The sequence below is a fragment of the Henckelia pumila genome, chromosome 2 (assembly GCF_033568475.1).
Source record: "Henckelia pumila isolate YLH828 chromosome 2, ASM3356847v2, whole genome shotgun sequence".
NCBI lineage: Eukaryota > Viridiplantae > Streptophyta > Magnoliopsida > Lamiales > Gesneriaceae > Henckelia > Henckelia pumila.
The window spans coordinates 119,286,584-119,305,175 of NC_133121.1; the positions used below are offsets into that span (position 1 = coordinate 119,286,584).

Consider the following 18,592-nt stretch of genomic DNA (forward strand, 5'->3'; position numbering starts at 1 on the left):
TTGACCCGACCCGGAATCAACCCTAACCCTTAACCCGAACCCCCCCTTTCCCTGCAGCCCGCGGCCGCGAGCAGCAGCCCTTCTAGGGCTGCTGCCGCCCTGCTCCGGCCGCCCCTGGCCGGAGCCCTGCCGCCCAGACGTAGCCCACTTCTGGGCGGTTCGAACCTAGCCCATGCCCAGACCCCATGCACCCTGAGCCACCGAACCCGAGCCCCCTTCCACGAAGCCCTAACCTGCGTCCCCCCCTTGGCCGATCACCTCTTGGCTCCAAGTCTGGGCTCGTTTGGCTCGAGCCACTCGAGCCTAGACCCATCTTAGACCCCTTACCAACCGTAACCAGCAGCTAGAACCAACCATGTCTAGAAAAAAATCGTGAGATGAATGCATAAACATGTAAACAAGCTTCAACCACCAAAAACCGATCCTCTTTTCTGAAAATTCTTAAAAAATCTTCTATGCACACGCAACACACACCTACAATATTGATATCGTGAAGAAAAGTGAAAGAAGACATGCCTTTCACCGATAAAATAATAGAAGGGATCGACGGGACGAATCCGGGACGACGATCGGACGAAAACTAGACAAAACCTTCAAAAGTTGGCTATGGATTCCTCCTTGGCTGTTGGCTCGATGAAGATGATGATGGAGATGGGGGTGTGGCGGCTAGGTTGAAGGGAGAGAGATTGAGCGTGAGTAGGGGGGTTTTGGCCGATGGATTGGGTAGTCTAGGATATTAATTTTGGAAAAATATAATCTAGGAGATAATAGTATAATTAAAAAGGTTTCCTAAGTTTTTAAAATATAGATAACTTATATAATATAACACAAATCCCGAAACATTAAATTAGGGGATTTTTAAAGATAATAAAAAGTCATTATTTTAGCTTAATTTGAATAAAAACGGACCCCTAAAAATATATAAAATTAAATATTGATAATTTTGAGGAAATAAAACTCAAAATAATATTTTTTTTGGGCTCTTAAAAGGCTCATGAAATAATTTGGATAGAAAATTGTCATCTCGTCCGTCCACGGTCCCGTCTACGCGATAAAATAATTCAAATACCAATAATTCATAAAAATCACTTATTATGGGTTAAATGCTTGAAAATAATTTAAATCATGCACAAATAATTCACATAAACCCATAATCTAAAATTTTAAATAAATAAATTTCCTAATTATGAATGCGAATTCATGTATTTAAAATATCGAGTGTTACAGATATTTTGGAGACAAAAATTGGTATGACACAACTTACCAAAAATAGTTACTATCTATTCCTCAAACATAATAATATAGAAGAGATGGAAGAGATTATTAAGTTTGAGAATTGAGACATCTAAAAATATATAATATAATATAATATAAAAATAAAATAATTGCCTTCAAAAAAATAATTAAAATAACTAATTTTGGTGTTAAGTTTTCAAAATACCAACACCCCTCTAAAATTATAAAAATCATTTAATAAAAAATATAAATCTGTTTTAGTGGATTTTTATTCGTATATTCTCTTATCATTATTATATCCACTTTTCAAAAATTGAAAAACTACTAAAATATTTTCTTTAATCTTTATACAATTTTTTGTTTATTTTTCAAATGAATATGTCATTCTTAACATAAAAAACATTGTAAGAAACCATCAAGTAAAAAAAAAACACACAAAAATATCTAATATATGGATGCACTTTTTTTTCTGTCAACCCCATTTCAGTTTTGCACCCGTGGAATCCAGAGGAATGCAAAATTTATGGGACTCCTTGAGTCATTGCGTGAACAAAGCTGAAGCAAAATATGATGTAGAGAATATTTTTGAGTGAGCATCCAGACACCACCAGCTACAGTATAATATATTAAACACATTTACAGACAGGATACAACAGAAAGAACTATTGGAATGCGGAAGCAACCCATCAGTAACCACTTCGCATAACGTGCGACGTGAAGGGCATGAAATAACCAACGAGGATGCTCAATCATTGAAGATACAAACATTTCAACTTTGCCCAAATTTATCAACAATTCCAACAGAAATATTTCATCCAATACCAAATATTACAAGCCTAATTAAGCTCCATAAAATTCAAATTTACAAACCCACGATCAAAAACATGAACTCAAAGATGGAAAAGAAATAGATAATCAGAACTCAAAGATGGAAAAGAAAGCTGATCTCCAACAAAATTACAAGAATATTGGCAAACCTTAACAACTAATAGCCACCACAATAACCGCATATGAGATTACAAATATAAACTGCAAATTTACAATCATATTAGCTGTAATTCAAATATTTTTTAAAAAAGGTTAAGAGTAAACTTCAGTACCATTCTTGGTTCGATTCTGTGTGACTATTGAGTATTGTCGAGAGAGTTTTTCTAATCTAAGTCAGAAGCATACTGCACATTGCATTGGATTTTGCTCGTGATTATATGAACGAAGAAGGGCTGAGTTACGAGATGTGAAGGGACCAATTAAGATGTTTGCTAAAAACTGCGCCTGATCAGCACTGCAATAGGTTCATTTGTTATTATGCGTTGCGTGTCAGCCCGCTTCTTGCTACAGTCCTGCATGGTTATTGGTAGATCATTATGAACCAGAAAATTAAGGATAATAACTAAATAACAGATGGTCATATGATCAGATGGATTGAATTCACCACTTAAAGTCATGAAAACGACTTTATATCTATGAATAGCCTCAAAACAACTTGTTTTTACTCCATAATCTCATTCCACCATACATGCAGGAATGTCACTCTTTAAATTATAATCATCAAAGTTTAATAGATAACGAGCTTCGCAGAAATCAAAGCCAGGTTGCCAAGATGTCAGAGTTAGTGATTGGGGAAGTCTGTAATTTATATATCAACGCTGAAAGTTGACAAGAAATCAATGTTAGTGGGTTGAAATATGTAGTTCATATTTCAGTGCTGGAAGGGGACAAAAGATAGGTGGCTAAGATGGAAACCAGATATCACGAGTCTGACAAAAACAGGCCATGATTACAACGTTGGCATACACACTGATAATCTAATCTTCTCACTTTTCCTTTGGAGTAAATTTAAGTGAAGACCTGATGAAGACAAGATAAATAGAGACATCCATCATCTATGACTACTATTTACCTCTTACGTGGCATGCCTTGCACATAGATACACAACACAAAATAACTCAAGACAAACAAAGGAGTTTTAGATGTATGGACCAATCTGAACGCAATGGCTTAATTTATTTTATTAAAAAAAAAAAAAAAAACCAGCACTCATCCCAACCGAATATGAAATAGCAATCAGATAGATTACCTGAATAACATGCTATTGTAATGGGCATCAACACTTTCAAGAGCAGGCATACCTTCGTGGATGTATCTGGGAATTGTTTAATGAATATTTAGGATTCCCAAGTAGTTTAGACCTATTTTCATGTTCTTTCCCCACACGCATGGCAGCCACCTCCTTCTCCATCGAGGCCACTTCTCTTCTCATCTTTTTGGCCTCAACTTCCATGGCTTTGGTTAATGTTTCCACCTTCTTTGCTAGCATCTGAGCAGAAACAAGACAAGGATGTTTGAGCAGAAGACGAAACAAGCCAGTGAAGTCACCATAGCACATGCAAATAAAGAAACTAACCTCGATTGCATCATCCTTGTCTTTTAGGCTCTGATCCTTTTCATGACCAGCTTTTCTCAAGGTAACCACTTCTTTCTGTAACATATCATATAACAACCCTGGCACAGAGTCCTCTCTGTCATTGAGTACATCACTGGGTTTTTCATCATGATTTCTATTACAGAGACCATTTTGCTTCTGGTCGTCCTTAGTTCCATCACAGGACTGACTTTGCTTGAAATTTGGCCCTATTCCGTTTAAGAGAATTTTACCCCTGTCCAAAGATCTTGAACCCCCATCAAAAGACTTTGACGTCCCTTTTGCATGTTTCAACACAGAACTGCTCCCAGAAGATCTCAATGAAAAAGATGGTGACCTTTTGGGTAGGAAGCCATTGGAAGTCAACTTAGAAATGTTTTCAACACCAAGCGACTGGCGACGCAAAGGATCATTAATTGAGCTTCTTCCATCTGGCGTACTGCGTGTAGCAGTGTTTGATGATCTTAAAGTCTCTTCAAGTACTCTCAGACGAAGTTGATATTTTTCCTGAATGGAGGAGTGAGAACTTAATTAAAGTCGAAGAATTTGAAATCTCATACAAAATTCAGATTAAGACATCTGAGCAAGTTACTTTTAACTGGGCTTCAGACTTGGCAGTTCTCTCAGTAATAGCTAGCTTGTCTCTTAGTTGCTGCATCTCACCCTGTGACAACAGCTTACAGCTATAATGAGAACTCATCTCACTAATGAATTAACAAGTCCAATTGTTTACGGAGTGAAAAAATGAAGTCGTGGTCACTGGGGAAAATTACCTGCAAGAACCTTCTTTCTTCAAGCCATTGTTTCACAGGCATCACCTTGTCATTTCCATCTTTCCATTCATTAGCAACAACAGTTGCCACCCTATTTGCAGTTACTTTTGCACGAGCTAGCTCTCTATCAAGAGTTTTTCTTTCCTCCTGAAGAAATCGGCAAAAGCTGATCACATATTAGGGTTTCATGTCGCTGAAAAATGCATAAAACACAAGCGAACTTTTGAATTAACCACATTACATTCATCTCCTGAACTTTACGCTGATAATCCCGCACAGCATTGGCAGCTGCACCACCAGCAAGAACAGCCTCTTCAAGTTCATGCACAGTTTGAGTTAGCCGTTCAACCTCTGCAACCTTCTGGCGTTGCATTCTATCTAAAATCTTATTCTCTTCCTGATAAATCATAAAAAACTTCATGCTAGAGGGGAAAAAAGAGAAAAACAATCAATGCTCAGCTGTGGTCTTAAAACCAAAGAGCATGCAAGCCTGCAAACCTGGCAAATTTCAATCTGTTTAATCAATTCTTGGTTCTTGTTTTGGAGATCATCCACCATAGAAGCTTTCGTCAAAGCAGCCTGCACAGTTCTCTCTGCTTCCAATAGAGCAGCCTCTTTCAACTTGGTAAGCCGGTCCAACGCCTTGTTATCATCCTGCAGCTTTGCAATCTGGAAGCAGGGTATCAAAGAATTAAGAAATGCTCCCCAAATGGGGCTTGCTTAACTAAATTTGAGGTAGCCTAAAGAAAATTTGAGAGAATATGAACCTCCTGCCGAGCAAGCTTGAGCTCAGCTTCCAAGGGGGCCAAGATAGCTTCGATTGGAGGCATATCGTCATCCTTCTGGGCAGCATGAACTCTTCGAAGAGTGGCTTCAGCAGCAAATTGAGCTGCCATTGAGGCCTTCTTTTCATCGTTAATTCTCTTAATCTCAAGATTCTGCACAGAAAAAGTTTATTTCAATGTATTGAAAAAATACATAAAAATGGAAAGGGGAAAGCTTGAGCTATTACCTTGTTTTCTAGGTTAGATTCAGTTAATTTAAGCTTCTCATCCACCTTTGTCAACTCCTCAGTGAGCTAAAGTTATTAAAAAAAAAAAATCAGCTTTAGCTCAAATCCATTAGCAAAACTCACGCCACTCAGAGTGTAGGCAGAATACTGTCATAGACCACAAACGTAGTTCATCTCAGGTTTAAACTTAGGCAACCTTTGTTCGTATCAGTACTATCACGGAAGCTTCAAAAAAAAAAACAAACAAACAAATAAACAAGCATTTACAGAAATGTGTTTCAGGAACAAAATGGACCTCTTCCACTGCTTTCTCTCGAAGGCGCTCCGATAACTTCAACGCTCTTATCAGGGACTGTGCTTCCCCCAGTTCCCTGTCCTTATCTGCAAACCACCAGAAAAGGTAGAACGCCGTCGTTTTCTCAGTAAACGGTCACACATATCTTAAAACATAATAACGATGACATAATAAAAGCAAGGGACTCAGAAACGGCAGCGTTTCACAAGGATATCCAAGCGCCGAATCCAGCTAAGAAGACTAACCTCTGACTTCGTTCTCGAGGCGATTGAGCTCCAGCTTCACCGGATCCGAGCCATGAAGCAGGTTTATCAAGTCATCCGCGTCAAGGCTCGGCCGCACGGCCCTCCGCCGCGACGAATAAGATCTTCCTCCCTCTCTAAACGAGGCAGACACCGTCAGCGGCGTCCTCCCCACCGCATTGTCACCTGAAATCACCTCCGGCGTGACGGAAACATTTGCTTCCCCAGAAACATCCGTCATCACCGATCTGTTACCTTCACAATCACGCATCAAATTTTGCGAAGCCTCCAACACTATAAATTACGACAATGTGTATCAGTATGATACGTATACAGGTACAAGTTCCCGCAATATATATGTGTGTGTGTGTGTTCGTGCGTGTGCGCGCGCACAGAAGGGAGTTCGAAGATGCAAGTGTAGAAATGTGGAGAGAAGATTTAAAGTTCAAAACAGTGAAATTTATTTTGCTTTTCTCTAGGAAAACAGTGTTTGCAAGATGATCGAGTGTAGCTTTATTCAGGCACAAAAACAGAAGTCATAACTTAAATGCCCGAAATAGCCTTGTGATTTGGATAAGCATTGATGAAACATCGAGGGTGACATTGTCAGGTAGATTATGGTCGGAGTGTCTATCGCACTTTTGGTGTGCACCAAATAAAAGGACGAATTAACGGTTCCAAAGCTAGCTATTGCTTTTAGGGGTGTTCACGGTTCGGATAACCGCCCGATCCGAACCGAAATCGAAAATTCGGTTCGAATCGAAAATCGAACCGAAAATTTGGTTCGATTTTCGGTTTTCGGATTTTCGATTTTTTGGTTCGGTTCGGTTTTTTTTCGCGGTTAACCGAACCGAACCGAAAAATCGTTTTTTTTTTTTTTTTTTGCTTTTTTTTTTTAATTTGAATTTTTTTACCAATCAATTAATATGTACATCAATATTGTGTGCCCATAAAATTAATTTTATTAAAAAACTGAAATAACAAAAGTCATCATTCGTTCTTTTTTTAAAAAAACATAATTGGTTTAATTAGCTATCTAATTATTCAAACATACTTGAATTGTGGATTCAACTTGAAAAATGTATTGATTTAGTGATTTTAAAAAATATTGATTTTTGAAATAGAAATAATTAGAAATTAATGAAGTTATTTTATTATATTATATATACACATATTTGCATTATATATTACATTATTTTTATAAATTCAAAAATTATTATTATTGAAATTAAAAACGTTAGCAATTTTTTTTGTTTTAAATGCAGTTATTTTCAAATATATTTTTTGAAGTATTAAATCAAAATATTTGATTTAACCATTAATTTTTTCCAAAAAATTATTCAAATAACTAAAAATATTTAGTTTTTTTTAAAAAAAAATTATTTTAATATTTTTTTTCACAAAAACCGATTTTTAGAAAGAAAAAAAAAGTTCAAAATTTTTTTTAAAAAAAAAACCGAAAAACCAAAAAACCGAACCGAACCGCCCAGTTTGGTTCGGTTTTCGGTTTGGCTTTTCGGAGAACCGAAATTTCGGTTTATCGGTTCGGTTCGGTTCGGTCCAAACCGCCCGAATGAACACCCCTAATTGCTTTTAGTCATCTCCTCTCCAAAGAGACAATAAAATGAAGAAATAACTAATTATAAAAACATTTATTATTTTATTTATTTAAAATCAACTTATAAGCATAGAAGATCATATTAATTTGTTATAATTTATATTACTATATTAATTTGTATAACTAATGACAAGGCAATAATTAATTAATAACTAATCAAGAGAGTTATTTCGTTACTAAAAATGAAAAAGTCAAATTCATTGTATACGAACCTTAGCTGTTGTCAATTTAATTTTTTTACGGTTATTTTTATATTTTATGACCAAAATAAGTTTAAAGAAATAGCCGGCATTAAATAAGATGGCACTTGGCATCTTAATATGAATGGAAAGTAATTGAAGACAGATGATGAGAATATAAATATAAAATAACAGATTAGGAATCTGTAATTGAAATGCATTTAATTGATAATGTGGATTGATAACGAAGTATATACTTTTTAACAAAAAAAAAAAAGTAATACAAACTTGCTGGAAAATAAAATTAAGAACTATATATACTTCATTTAAAATGTAAAAGCTGATCGATTTACGTGTTTTGAGAAATAATCTGCATCAAATTTTCACAACTTATAAAGCATATTATTTAAATGTTGCGAACCTCGTAATAATTATAGTGATTTGATTCTTTCAAGTATTTTATAATTTTTGGTTGTATGATTAAATGATACTGAGAAAAATTGGAGAAGTGACCAAAAAGTAATGAATTATTTCGATGTTTCGATCTGAATGAGTCGGCACCGAATTATAATTGTATATACTTACATTAAATAATTAACAAAATAAATTAACTTTGAAGTATTCTCAACTCGTTTCCTTTGGATTCCTACTTTGAAGACAAGTAGATTCTAAAATTAGAGTATAAGAGAGAAGTGCAACATGAATACCAAAATACGTCATGAAAATATTATAATTAGAGACGGAGTCAAGGAGAATTGATAGTTGTATTCGTCTAATTACTCAATTTTGTTTCATCTATAATGTGTTACTTTAATTTCTAAATTTGCAATAACGTATAATTGTTTTATTTCTAAGCAATTTACTCACCGTCACCTCCCTCGTCCGAAATATGTTTATATATATATATATATATATATATATATATATATATATATATATATATATATATAAACATATATAATATACTTTGGCGTCTTTGCTCTCCCTTGAAGTATGTATTTACAGGTTACAATAATAATTGTAGCCAGCCAGCCGAAGCAAAATTTGATTCTAAACAAGGTGGTTGCTCGAGTGGTGCAAGATCTTGTTTGCACGACAAGTTTCAAGCAAAGTAAAGAAACGACGTTATTGCTTTGAAAAACGACGTCTTCAAACGTCTTTTGGTTACGTAAAATAACAAGTGCAAGACATAGCCAAGTTACATGTCGTGATAATATTCGAAGTACCAACTCCAATAAATGAAAGAGTCAAAGAGTTACCCCTATTTTTCTTTTGGTAGAATGATACATCAAATTCAAAATTAAGAACATGAAGCTGACGTAAAAACCAAAGAAAAATAAAGATTACAAAATAAAAAAAAATACATAAAATACAAAATTTTTACTATTTTACTAAGTGTGTGAATCCTATTCTAACTATTAGGTGTCATGGTCTGTTTTTCCAATTCGTTTTTTTTGTATCCCTGCACTCTTCTCTCTCCAATTCACTTATCTCGCATTTTCTCTCAAGTGCTCACATCCTCTAATTCTTTTATCATATCTTTTTTCATCAATTTAAAACTAAATTTCATTTATGACTCTTTAATTTTTTATTTTAAAATAAATAAATAAATACACAAGTATTTTAAAATTAACAAATTATTCAATATACAATACATTATATTTTATAATCTTTACATGCAACACGTGTGCTCGATTGCTAGTATATAAAATATATTCCAATATCACTAAATCTCAGTTGCATGTGAATTGTTTCAAGGAGAATGACTATATGTATGCAATGTTCCCCCAACAACCACGAGTTTCGCTTCAAATCTCTATGATATATTGGCCCCTGCCCACATTCAACTGATAAGAGATCTTCGTTTAGATAATATATTTATATTCTTCCAACTCAAGTGATCCAAACACACTAGCACTTTTTTTTAATGATCACCAATAATTAATTGAATCGTAGAATCGGATACCTTGAAATTCGATCTAAACTATTTATATCATTGTCTTACTTTTGCCGAGATTATGCAACTATTTTGACCGTCCGAATTGGAAACTAAATTAACTGGAATTGAACCAGATGCTCCGATTGCATGAAAAATACATCTGTAATGAATATATTTAAACTTTAAACATAATATTTAAAAATTATTACAACTACAATGTATATATCGTCCGATATAATATTCAAAAGAGGATAACGATCTTTTGCTGTAAAGTTTACTTCTTCGTCATTGCAACATATATTTTGGTTGTGACACTGTTATTTTTTTGATACAAAGGTGAGGGAGAGAACTCGAGCTCGAGTCTACACCGATTGGTAGACATGTGAGACTAATTAGGCTGCAAGTCCCTTCTCAACTATGACACTATTATTAATAATTTAATATTCAAATAAGGAAACATATCAAAGATCGTAACATGATTTTATAAATAATCGATATACCCAACAAATAAAAATAATAATTTCAAATTACACCGACTAACAGACATCAGTTTATCAACATTTTGAATAGTAGATAGAAGAAAATTGTCATCTATTGTTAGATCAATTATCTCCGATTGATTTTTAGTTGGGCTGTTGGGTATTTGGGAATAAAAATTTATGTCATTTCCAAGGCCGGAGCTGTAGCCCGGGTGACACATATTTTTTAAACAAATTTATATATATATATTTGGGCCTATTTTTTGGACCACTTGGGATTAGTCCGGATAGCCCAAAACTAAAATATAAAAAATTCAAATAAAACGATGCATTAGCCCACAAATATACCCACTCATTGATTGATTATAGAAGCCCAAAAATCTATGATGTGAGGGTTATAATTTTTTTTCCTAAGAGTAATTATTGCATGTTTTTTGGGAATTTTTTATTTGATATATTTTTTTCAAACAAATTCTAGTTTGAATAGATTTCAATTTATGGCTTTATATCACACAACAAAGATTCTGCAGTTGGCAATATCATCTCAACTGAACCACGTAAATTACATTCTTGAATTATCTGGCTCTCAAATCCAGATTTCTTGTTTTCATTTTTACAACATCAAATATTTATAACAAATACAACAAATGTCAAATGAAATAATTAAAATTTTAATTTACAATTGTTGTGTGTTTTTCACTCGCAAACGTACGATGTCAGGTTATAATATAGGAATTAAGTCCAAGTTGATCCCACAGAGAATGAATAAAATGATATTATATTAAATATTTGCAACTAATAAAATTTTAATCCTATGTAGAGCTACGAGAATGGTTTGAGATTAAATAACTAAAATTTGCAATAAATAAAATTAATTAATGATGAATTCGCAATAGAGAAATTCAATAAGAGATGAATTATAGAGGTTAGATTTCACTTGACTATCCACCAGTTTAATTCCTAAAGAAATTTATATCATTAATTCTTTTAGTTTACTAACTAATAATTACTAATATTTTCTACTCACTTTCTCAAGTGACAAGTAGAAATTTGTATCTAATATCAAACTCAATATTTATATCAATGTTTAGATATCAAATTCGGTAAACAACACAATAATTCTTACAATGACTTCAATGGAGTTATAGGCCTTTCGAACTCTATAAACATCAACGATGTATTTTCCTACGGTCCTATTCAAAATCGTTTCTCTCGAGTGCTAGATTTCAAATAAATATAACAATTCAACTAGTGATTAGTTAATTGAAAGCAATCAATTCAGGAAAACATAAATAAACCGAATGAAGAATTCTAATATATCAATCAAAATATCAAAACATGGTTTCAAGTCAAGCTATGTCGTCACTCTAGACAAAAGAATTACTTCATAATGAAAATAAAAATCAAACAAAGCATGTTCTTGAACATCATTCAAAAATTAAGAGAAATAATGAAATAAAAACGAAGGTAAATGATGATTCTCCGTCTCCGGAAGTCGCTTCGTCTGTCTTCGTGCCAAGAATATTTCTTCTCCTTTTTTCCTTGATCTCTAGCCATCTCTAGCCTTCGAATTTTTCAAACCCTCGATTCTCCTTCAAAAAAGCCAAGAAATCTCCATAAAAATCCGACTAAGAAGTTTCCATATTTTCGGTATAGTTCAGCGATGGAGCGCTGCTTCCCAGGCGTTGGGGCGCCAAACTATCGTATTATTATTTTTCTTTGAAAGACGTCTAGCACTGGAGCGCTTCAAAAATGACAATGGGGGCGCTTGTGACAAAAAATTACTGGCGCTGGAGCGCCACTGTTCTTCCATTTCAACATATGCGCAGCATTTTTTGTAAAAATCATATCTCGAGTTCTAGTCGTCGGATTGAGATAAATTTTAACAAAAGCTTTAAAACATCCTAAACTTCAATTTGAACGGTGGAAATCTGATTTGGACGTATCTACAAACTCCAGTAATTTTGTTTACTTTTCAGCTCCGTAATTCCTTCTTCCGTCTCTTCTCGGTACTTTTCTTCCAATCCTTGCATTTCACAAAAATAACAACAAATACGCATAAAATCTACTCGATTCATCACAAAAGCCAAGTCAAATCATATGCAACTTAAGTGCATAAAATGCCTTTATCGACAATATATAATCACCCTCGGCGTTAAGAAAAAACCTCTCGATGGTCTAAAGTAATTTGGTCAACCTGATTCCAGAGGCAACACAATCTTGTTACCATCTCATTTAATAGCAATAGTGATGGCGTAACTTAAATATTTTAAATCACACAACAATCAAAGCGTTATGGTTCGATCGCTCAACTTAACAAAGATAATTATTGCATCTCAACGGAAAACAAAACATTATAAAATTGACAACCAGTATTATGTCATATTTATGTTATTTTCTTTTTCATCATGTTCATTTTTTTCATGAAAACAACGTGATGCTGTAGAAACTCTATTTTGATCATCAAGATATGCGAAAATGTGTATTAAAGACAGTTAAATTGAAACACTAAGTAACACCAATTAAATAATAATTTATATTTATATTTAAATATTTTTCACGTGCAACACATGTCATTTTTTTTAGTTGATTGCCATAAAATTGGTTTTCTTTCACATCTAATTCATTCAGGAATAAGGAAAATTATAATAATTATAACATAAAACAGTAAATGTAATTAAATAAACTCAACCCAATGTCTTTCAACAGCATGTTCTTAGGACGATGATCTCCTCAAGAAATATGGGAAAAAGTTTCAATAAATAATTTTCATTCTTCTTACATATACCCGTCATTAGCTAGTCCAAATCCTGTTTTGGGCAATCATATATTTTTTGCGTTGAATATATTATTTATCTATCAATCTATTACATCTCTATAATTTTAAAAAATAATACTAAAAGAAATACACGTGGACAATCTAGAATGTGCTTATTTATTATCATGGTTAACTGTAATTTCGAGGCCTTCTCCAAATAAACAAATAATATAAGCATCTAAGATTTCCAAATTAGCATCTCTCCACCTGTGCACAAGACAAAGTTGTAATTATCATTTATCGTCATAATATGAGCAATAAACATATATTTCACAAATTTATTTTTAATAAAAAATTCTGAAAAAAACAAAGCAAAAAAATTCATTTCAAATGATTCAATTTTTAAGAAAAAATTAAAATCCATGATAATGCCTTGATATTTAACGGCACTACTAATAGTAATTGAGTAATTTTACTCGAAAAAAAATAGAGTAGTAAAGCAGAAAATTAGGGGAAGTGTACAGCAGCACCCAATTTCTGAAAGGGAAAATGCATTTTTCATCCTGTGATTTTATCATTTGTTTTGAGGGAATGATTTTATCATTTTTAATATTCTAAAAATTTCATTTTGGTTGAAAAAAAATTCATTTTTAGTTTTGTATTTTGTATTTTTGGTAATTTTAAATTTATTTGTTGAAGCGTGGACGCGACAAATATCAACATAACATCGATGACATGTCAATTAAGTTAAAAAAAATTAAAATTATCAAAAAATTAAAATAAAAGATTATTACTCTCCCCGTCTCAAATACATAGTTTTACTTTTTTTTCACACGGATTAAGAAAAAATTATTGAGAAAGTAAATTTTATACAAACTTCCTATTTTATCCCTATTTAATGTATTAAAAAATTATTGCACAATTTTAAAGTGTAGTTAATAGGGGTATATTAATAAATGAGTGTAAAAAAATATTACTAAACATAATATATGTCTATGTATTTGGGACAAATAAAAAAGGAAATATGGACTATATAATTTAGACTGAGGAAATATATTAAAACATGGTCACATTCAACATTGCATTGATGACGTATAAACCAAAAATAATAAAAAAAAAAATTAAAATCGCAAAAACCGAAAAACCCAAGATAATTAACTACAACTAAAAAAATTTGACAAATTGGAAAAACAAATTAGCAACAACAAACATACCTAAATAAGCAATTTTCCCTTTGCCCACCCCAAAACATACAATCTTCCTTGAACTCGGATACTCCATCCATGGCAGTGTAGTGTTCGGACGACTCTGGCTCCCAATTTCCAAGCACTCTCTTTCCCAATTCCATCTTCACCCCTCAACATACCTGAAATTCCAAACATGTCCTCCCCGGACTCCCCGCTCCTCCCCTTGCGGCAGCCCTCTCGCGCCTCCTCTCTGTCCCTCCTCATCTCTCGCTTCGCCTCCATTACCCGTCGCCGGGGCGGTGCATCCGTCGTTGTCCGAGAGACCGCCGCCCGCGAGCTCGAGCAGCGCCGTGCTGACTGGGGTTACTCCAAGCCCATCGTTGCGCTAGACATGATGTGGAATCTGGCTTTCGTGATCGTGTCTGCAGTTATGCTGATTTGCACTTTGGATGAGAACCCTAACATGCCGATCAGGGTTTGGGTGTGTGGGTACGCGATTCAGTGCTTGGTTCATGTCGTTCTCGTTTGGCTCGAGTACAGACGGCGGAATTCGCGATGGCTAGTGGCAGACGGCGGTGGGGAGGAAGGTAGTGGAAGTGAAAATGAGGAGGAGAATGGGGATGGGAGAATTGGGGTTTTAGGGATCGGCAATCGATCGAGGTCGGTAAAATTCCGACAGAATTTTATTTTGTTATGATCTACGAATTTTCTGTGGGCCTTTAACGTAATCTTCTTTTTTCCAAGTCAAACATAGTGCAAATTAAAGGAGTCCGCAATTTGCTAATGCTGAAATTAAAATTTCTGCCATTGCAAATCACTTGTGCAGATTAATCTTTCTATTATCTATATGTTCTTGAACTATATTATCTGTCTGTTCTCCAGCTTTATTCCAGCACCTTTGATTAGTCCAACCGTATTATCATTCTCTGTCTCGGTCCCTCATTCTACTCTCAATATTTGCATGCCAATTTCTATTCAGTTATGTGACCATTCATACACATTGTCTTGGCTCTCTGCGGAGCCGCCTTTGCTGATTCCATGTTCTGATGACAAGAGAAAAGTTAGGAACTTCTGTACTTTTTGATACAGGCTAAAGTTGGATCCTGCCTAATTTTATTTCTCTATCGTTCAATCTCAGCTGCGATCATTATCTGAATATTTAGTCCTTCTAGTCCACTCATAATCTCTGTTGATGAAGTCACCTAAGTTTGAATAGCCGAGCTTCCTACAATTAGTCTTTACATATGTGGTTGCCAACTATGAAAACTGATATAAACCGCGGCAAGAAGTTTATTTCTTCCCATGCTTATATAACTTCTATGGCTCCTGTAATTAGTTTTGGCATATGTAGTTTCCAATTATGTAAGCTGATATAAACTGCTGCAAGAAGCTAATTTCTTCTGATGCTTAGCTAACATTTATGGAATTTCAGTACAATGAAGCGATGTGAATCTGTGAACACCGTAGCCTCGTTCCTGTGGTGGATAGTTGGCTTTTATTGGGTTGTCTCAGGTGGTGAAATTCTCTTGAGAAGTGCTCCGCGCTTGTATTGGTATTTCAGAAACCAACTTCTTTAATATTTCTGCTTGTGCGTGATTGATTTTTATGTTTGTCAACATGGACGTACTGTATCTCAATTTTTTTTTTCCAAAAACATTATCACTGCAAATCTGAGTCATTAAATTGATAACCTAAATGGCTATACACAGTTAGAAGAAATCTTTTTCCTTTGTTGATTTTCTTCCTACTTAATAAGTAATAACCTTCTATTTATCTTCGAACCGATGAAAAGAAAGTCATATGCTTATGCCATCATTTCTTGCAGAAAAAATTGATCTTAAAGGTTTCCTCTTCCCCAACACTGAGTGTGATTATTGACCTCTTTTGCCTTTTGGGTTATCATTAGCAGCAAGTTATGTAAAAAATGCATAATAATTATCTGTCCACATTTTGTATTTTAAGTTGTACCTCAGTGGATCCGTCAATATTGCATCTATTCTGAAATGATTCCATTGAAAACTTCTTCTGTTGATTTGGAAGTTTTTTCCCCTTCCTACTTCCCTAGCATATTAACCTTAGTAATTAAAACCTAACAAAGTGGGCCTAGGTTTAAGGACAGCCCAATGCCTAAACTCAACCAAGGCGCTGCCTTATCATTAAGTGTGTACCACAGCAGGCCTTAAAAAATTTTGAGACCTACTTAAATGCAGAGATTGTAAATCTTTATTGTTGTCGATAAGTTTGTAAAATTCATATCATAACTCACAAGTTGCCTGGTATTATTTCTTCATATATTTAGATTCTAAATTATTACATCTTAGTTAACTTCATTTCAATTAGGAGCATGACACCTTGTACTAAAAACTTCTCTTAGGTGCAAGGACCCTCATGCTCCTTAGTACTTTGTGACCCTTTGGTAAATATGTTTTTAGTTGTAGAAAGAGACTCTCAGACCCACTGATGTTTGATGTGTTGCAGGTTGGCTGTGGTCTTCTTAGCATTTGATGTATTCTTCGCCATATTTTGTGTTGTATTAGCATGTCTTATTGGTATAGCACTCTGTTGCTGCCTACCATGCATCATTGCAGTTCTTTATGCCATTGCAGGCCAGGTAATCCACGATGACCTCAAGCTGAATTTTAACGATATTTCAATTTTAAAATCCTTTACCCTCTTGCTTGGATGATCAGGAGGGTGCGTCAGAAGCCGATTTGAGGGGCCTTCCCAAGTACAAATTTCAAACCTGCAAGGATGAAGATAGTCTAGGCTTTGGAGCAGGAAGAATGATTCCTTTTGAAACAAGTAGCGGAGCAAATGAGCGAATTCTCTTACCTGATGATGCGGTAAGTTTATCATATGTTGGGTGTTTACCATTTTGTGTGTGTGTGTGTGTTTTTGTTCCATCTCAAAAATCAAGCAGATGATTCAGAACTAGTACGCTCATGCACTGAATATTGCCTTTATATTTATAAAGTCGAGCTTGAATTCGAATTTTATCTAATGGAATCGAGTTTGTCTCAAACCTTAAAAGATAGCTGTCTTGATTCAAGCTCATATGTCTATTAAAAATCCACTGGATGCTTGCTAGTTGTCGAATTAAGTAGTTTATACTTGGAGTTGGCCCAAGTGATTGAGCGTTTTGACTCAGTTACTCCCTTAATTGACACAAAATCACGATATTGAAGAAAACCATACTACAAGCCAATCATCATCTAAAGATCTCAGCCCATTTATTTGCGTGTGCATAAGAAACTTATTTCACTATTGCATATGGACGCCCCCCTTCTTTATCTGCAAAAATTTGGGTTCATGCTTCATGCATCTATTTTGATTTCCATTTGTGGGGCACAGCATATGGTCGATTTCCTACCGGACTTGAAAATGTTCTTTCAGGAATGCTGCATATGTCTGTGTGAATACGAGGATGGGAACGAACTCCATGCTCTTCCGTGCAATCACAACTTCCATGCGACGTGTATCGTGAAATGGCTTAAAATGAACGCGACATGCCCATTATGCAAATACAACATCCTCAAGGGTAACGATCAAGTCTAAACAAAAGGAGAACACTTGGTTGATTTATTTATTCTGGTATTTGCACCATGTATATAGTTGAAGTTGGGATAAATGATGATAGAGACTGGAAATGCTCTCTGTATTGTTCTGAGAATAAGGTAATAGCATATATCCATATATTATTACGTTGTAAGTCAAATATCATGAAGAAAATTTTTGTAAGGTTTCTTCGCGTGCCCCTTTATGTCTGGCGTTGTGAGTGATTTGTAGAACCAAGTGTTTGCTTGCTGTAAAAATTTCTGGAAAATTTCTCAATACGCAACTTGTGGGATACAATAGATTGGCACATTCTTGGATTTCGCGTCTGGCACAAATTTTTCACGTGGTCTGTATGGTTACTAATGATCACGAATTCGATTATATCTATTAATATTTTCGAGGCTTGTTCAGTGTGTTTATCTGACTAATCTGGTTTGCGGTTTATTGTCTTAGACAAAGAGTTGTGTATACCGAATGATGACTGTTATTATATATATATATATATATATATATATATATATATATATATAATCACTTAGTAACAAAATTAAGTTTGATTAGGTGACTTTGATTAGATGAAGTCAAAGATAAAATATATAAAATATATTTTAAAAGTTAAAAAAACAAAATCTTTTATCTCTATTTTAAATTTCATGTGATCATGATCTTCTTTATTTTTCGTGTATGTTTGAAATAAAAATATAATAATAACAATATATATTTATGTTTTAAAAACACAATGTGTGTGCGGAAGTGATTAGTATAATTAAAAATTGCTTGATTGTATTGTTAATTAAAATGTACCCAAATACTTCATTCCAAATTCCCAAATTTTCATGAATCCCGATATTGATTTTCAAACCAAAACAAAATTTCAACGTATTGTCAAAATTTTCA

The 18,592-nt window shown here is 34.2% G+C and overlaps 2 protein-coding genes across 3 annotated transcripts; one reads left to right on the forward strand and one right to left on the reverse strand.

The window, feature by feature from the left end:
* Window positions 1-2,038: 2,038 nt before the first annotated feature.
* On the reverse strand, window positions 2,039-6,459 carry LOC140879378 (microtubule-associated protein 70-2-like). 2 transcript variants are annotated; one of them, XM_073283066.1, is made up of 11 exons: window positions 5,984-6,459; window positions 5,739-5,824; window positions 5,444-5,509; window positions 5,199-5,369; window positions 4,930-5,100; window positions 4,673-4,828; window positions 4,432-4,578; window positions 4,251-4,322; window positions 3,641-4,165; window positions 3,314-3,553; window positions 2,039-2,576 (listed from the first exon to the last, which is right to left on the reverse strand). In XM_073283066.1, exons 1-10 carry the CDS (start codon window positions 6,249-6,251, stop codon window positions 3,350-3,352), a joined length of 1,866 nt encoding a protein of 621 aa, XP_073139167.1. In that variant the 5' UTR covers window positions 6,252-6,459; the 3' UTR covers window positions 2,039-2,576; window positions 3,314-3,349. The 2 variants fall into 2 exon arrangements, with proteins under 2 accessions (XP_073139167.1, XP_073139166.1); XM_073283065.1 differs by having other exon boundaries at window positions 2,042-2,576; window positions 3,366-3,553.
* A 7,702-nt stretch (window positions 6,460-14,161) lies between these two features.
* Window positions 14,162-18,014, forward strand: LOC140879379 (E3 ubiquitin protein ligase RIE1-like). Its single transcript, XM_073283067.1, has 5 exons — window positions 14,162-14,800; window positions 15,573-15,692; window positions 16,619-16,751; window positions 16,831-16,983; window positions 17,534-18,014. The coding sequence occupies exons 1-5, from the start codon at window positions 14,334-14,336 to the stop codon at window positions 17,693-17,695; spliced, it is 1,035 nt and encodes a 344-aa protein (XP_073139168.1). The 5' UTR covers window positions 14,162-14,333; the 3' UTR covers window positions 17,696-18,014.
* Window positions 18,015-18,592: the final 578 nt, after the last annotated feature.

Coding starts and splice junctions, on each gene's coding strand:
- LOC140879379 (XM_073283067.1), top strand. CDS start 14,334: ATGTCCTCCCCGGACTCCCCGCTCCTCCCCTTGCGGCAGCCCTCTCGC. Junction 14,801..15,572: donor GGGATCGGCAATCGATCGAG/GTCGGTAAAATT, acceptor ATGGAATTTCAG/TACAATGAAGCGATGTGAAT. Junction 15,693..16,618: donor AGTGCTCCGCGCTTGTATTG/GTATTTCAGAAA, acceptor GATGTGTTGCAG/GTTGGCTGTGGTCTTCTTAG.
- LOC140879378 (XM_073283065.1), bottom strand. CDS start 6,251: ATGCGTGATTGTGAAGGTAACAGATCGGTGATGACGGATGTTTCTGGG. Junction 5,510..5,738: donor GAGAGAAAGCAGTGGAAGAG/GTCCATTTTGTT, acceptor TAATAACTTTAG/CTCACTGAGGAGTTGACAAA. Junction 5,101..5,198: donor TCAAGCTTGCTCGGCAGGAG/GTTCATATTCTC, acceptor CCCTGCTTCCAG/ATTGCAAAGCTGCAGGATGA.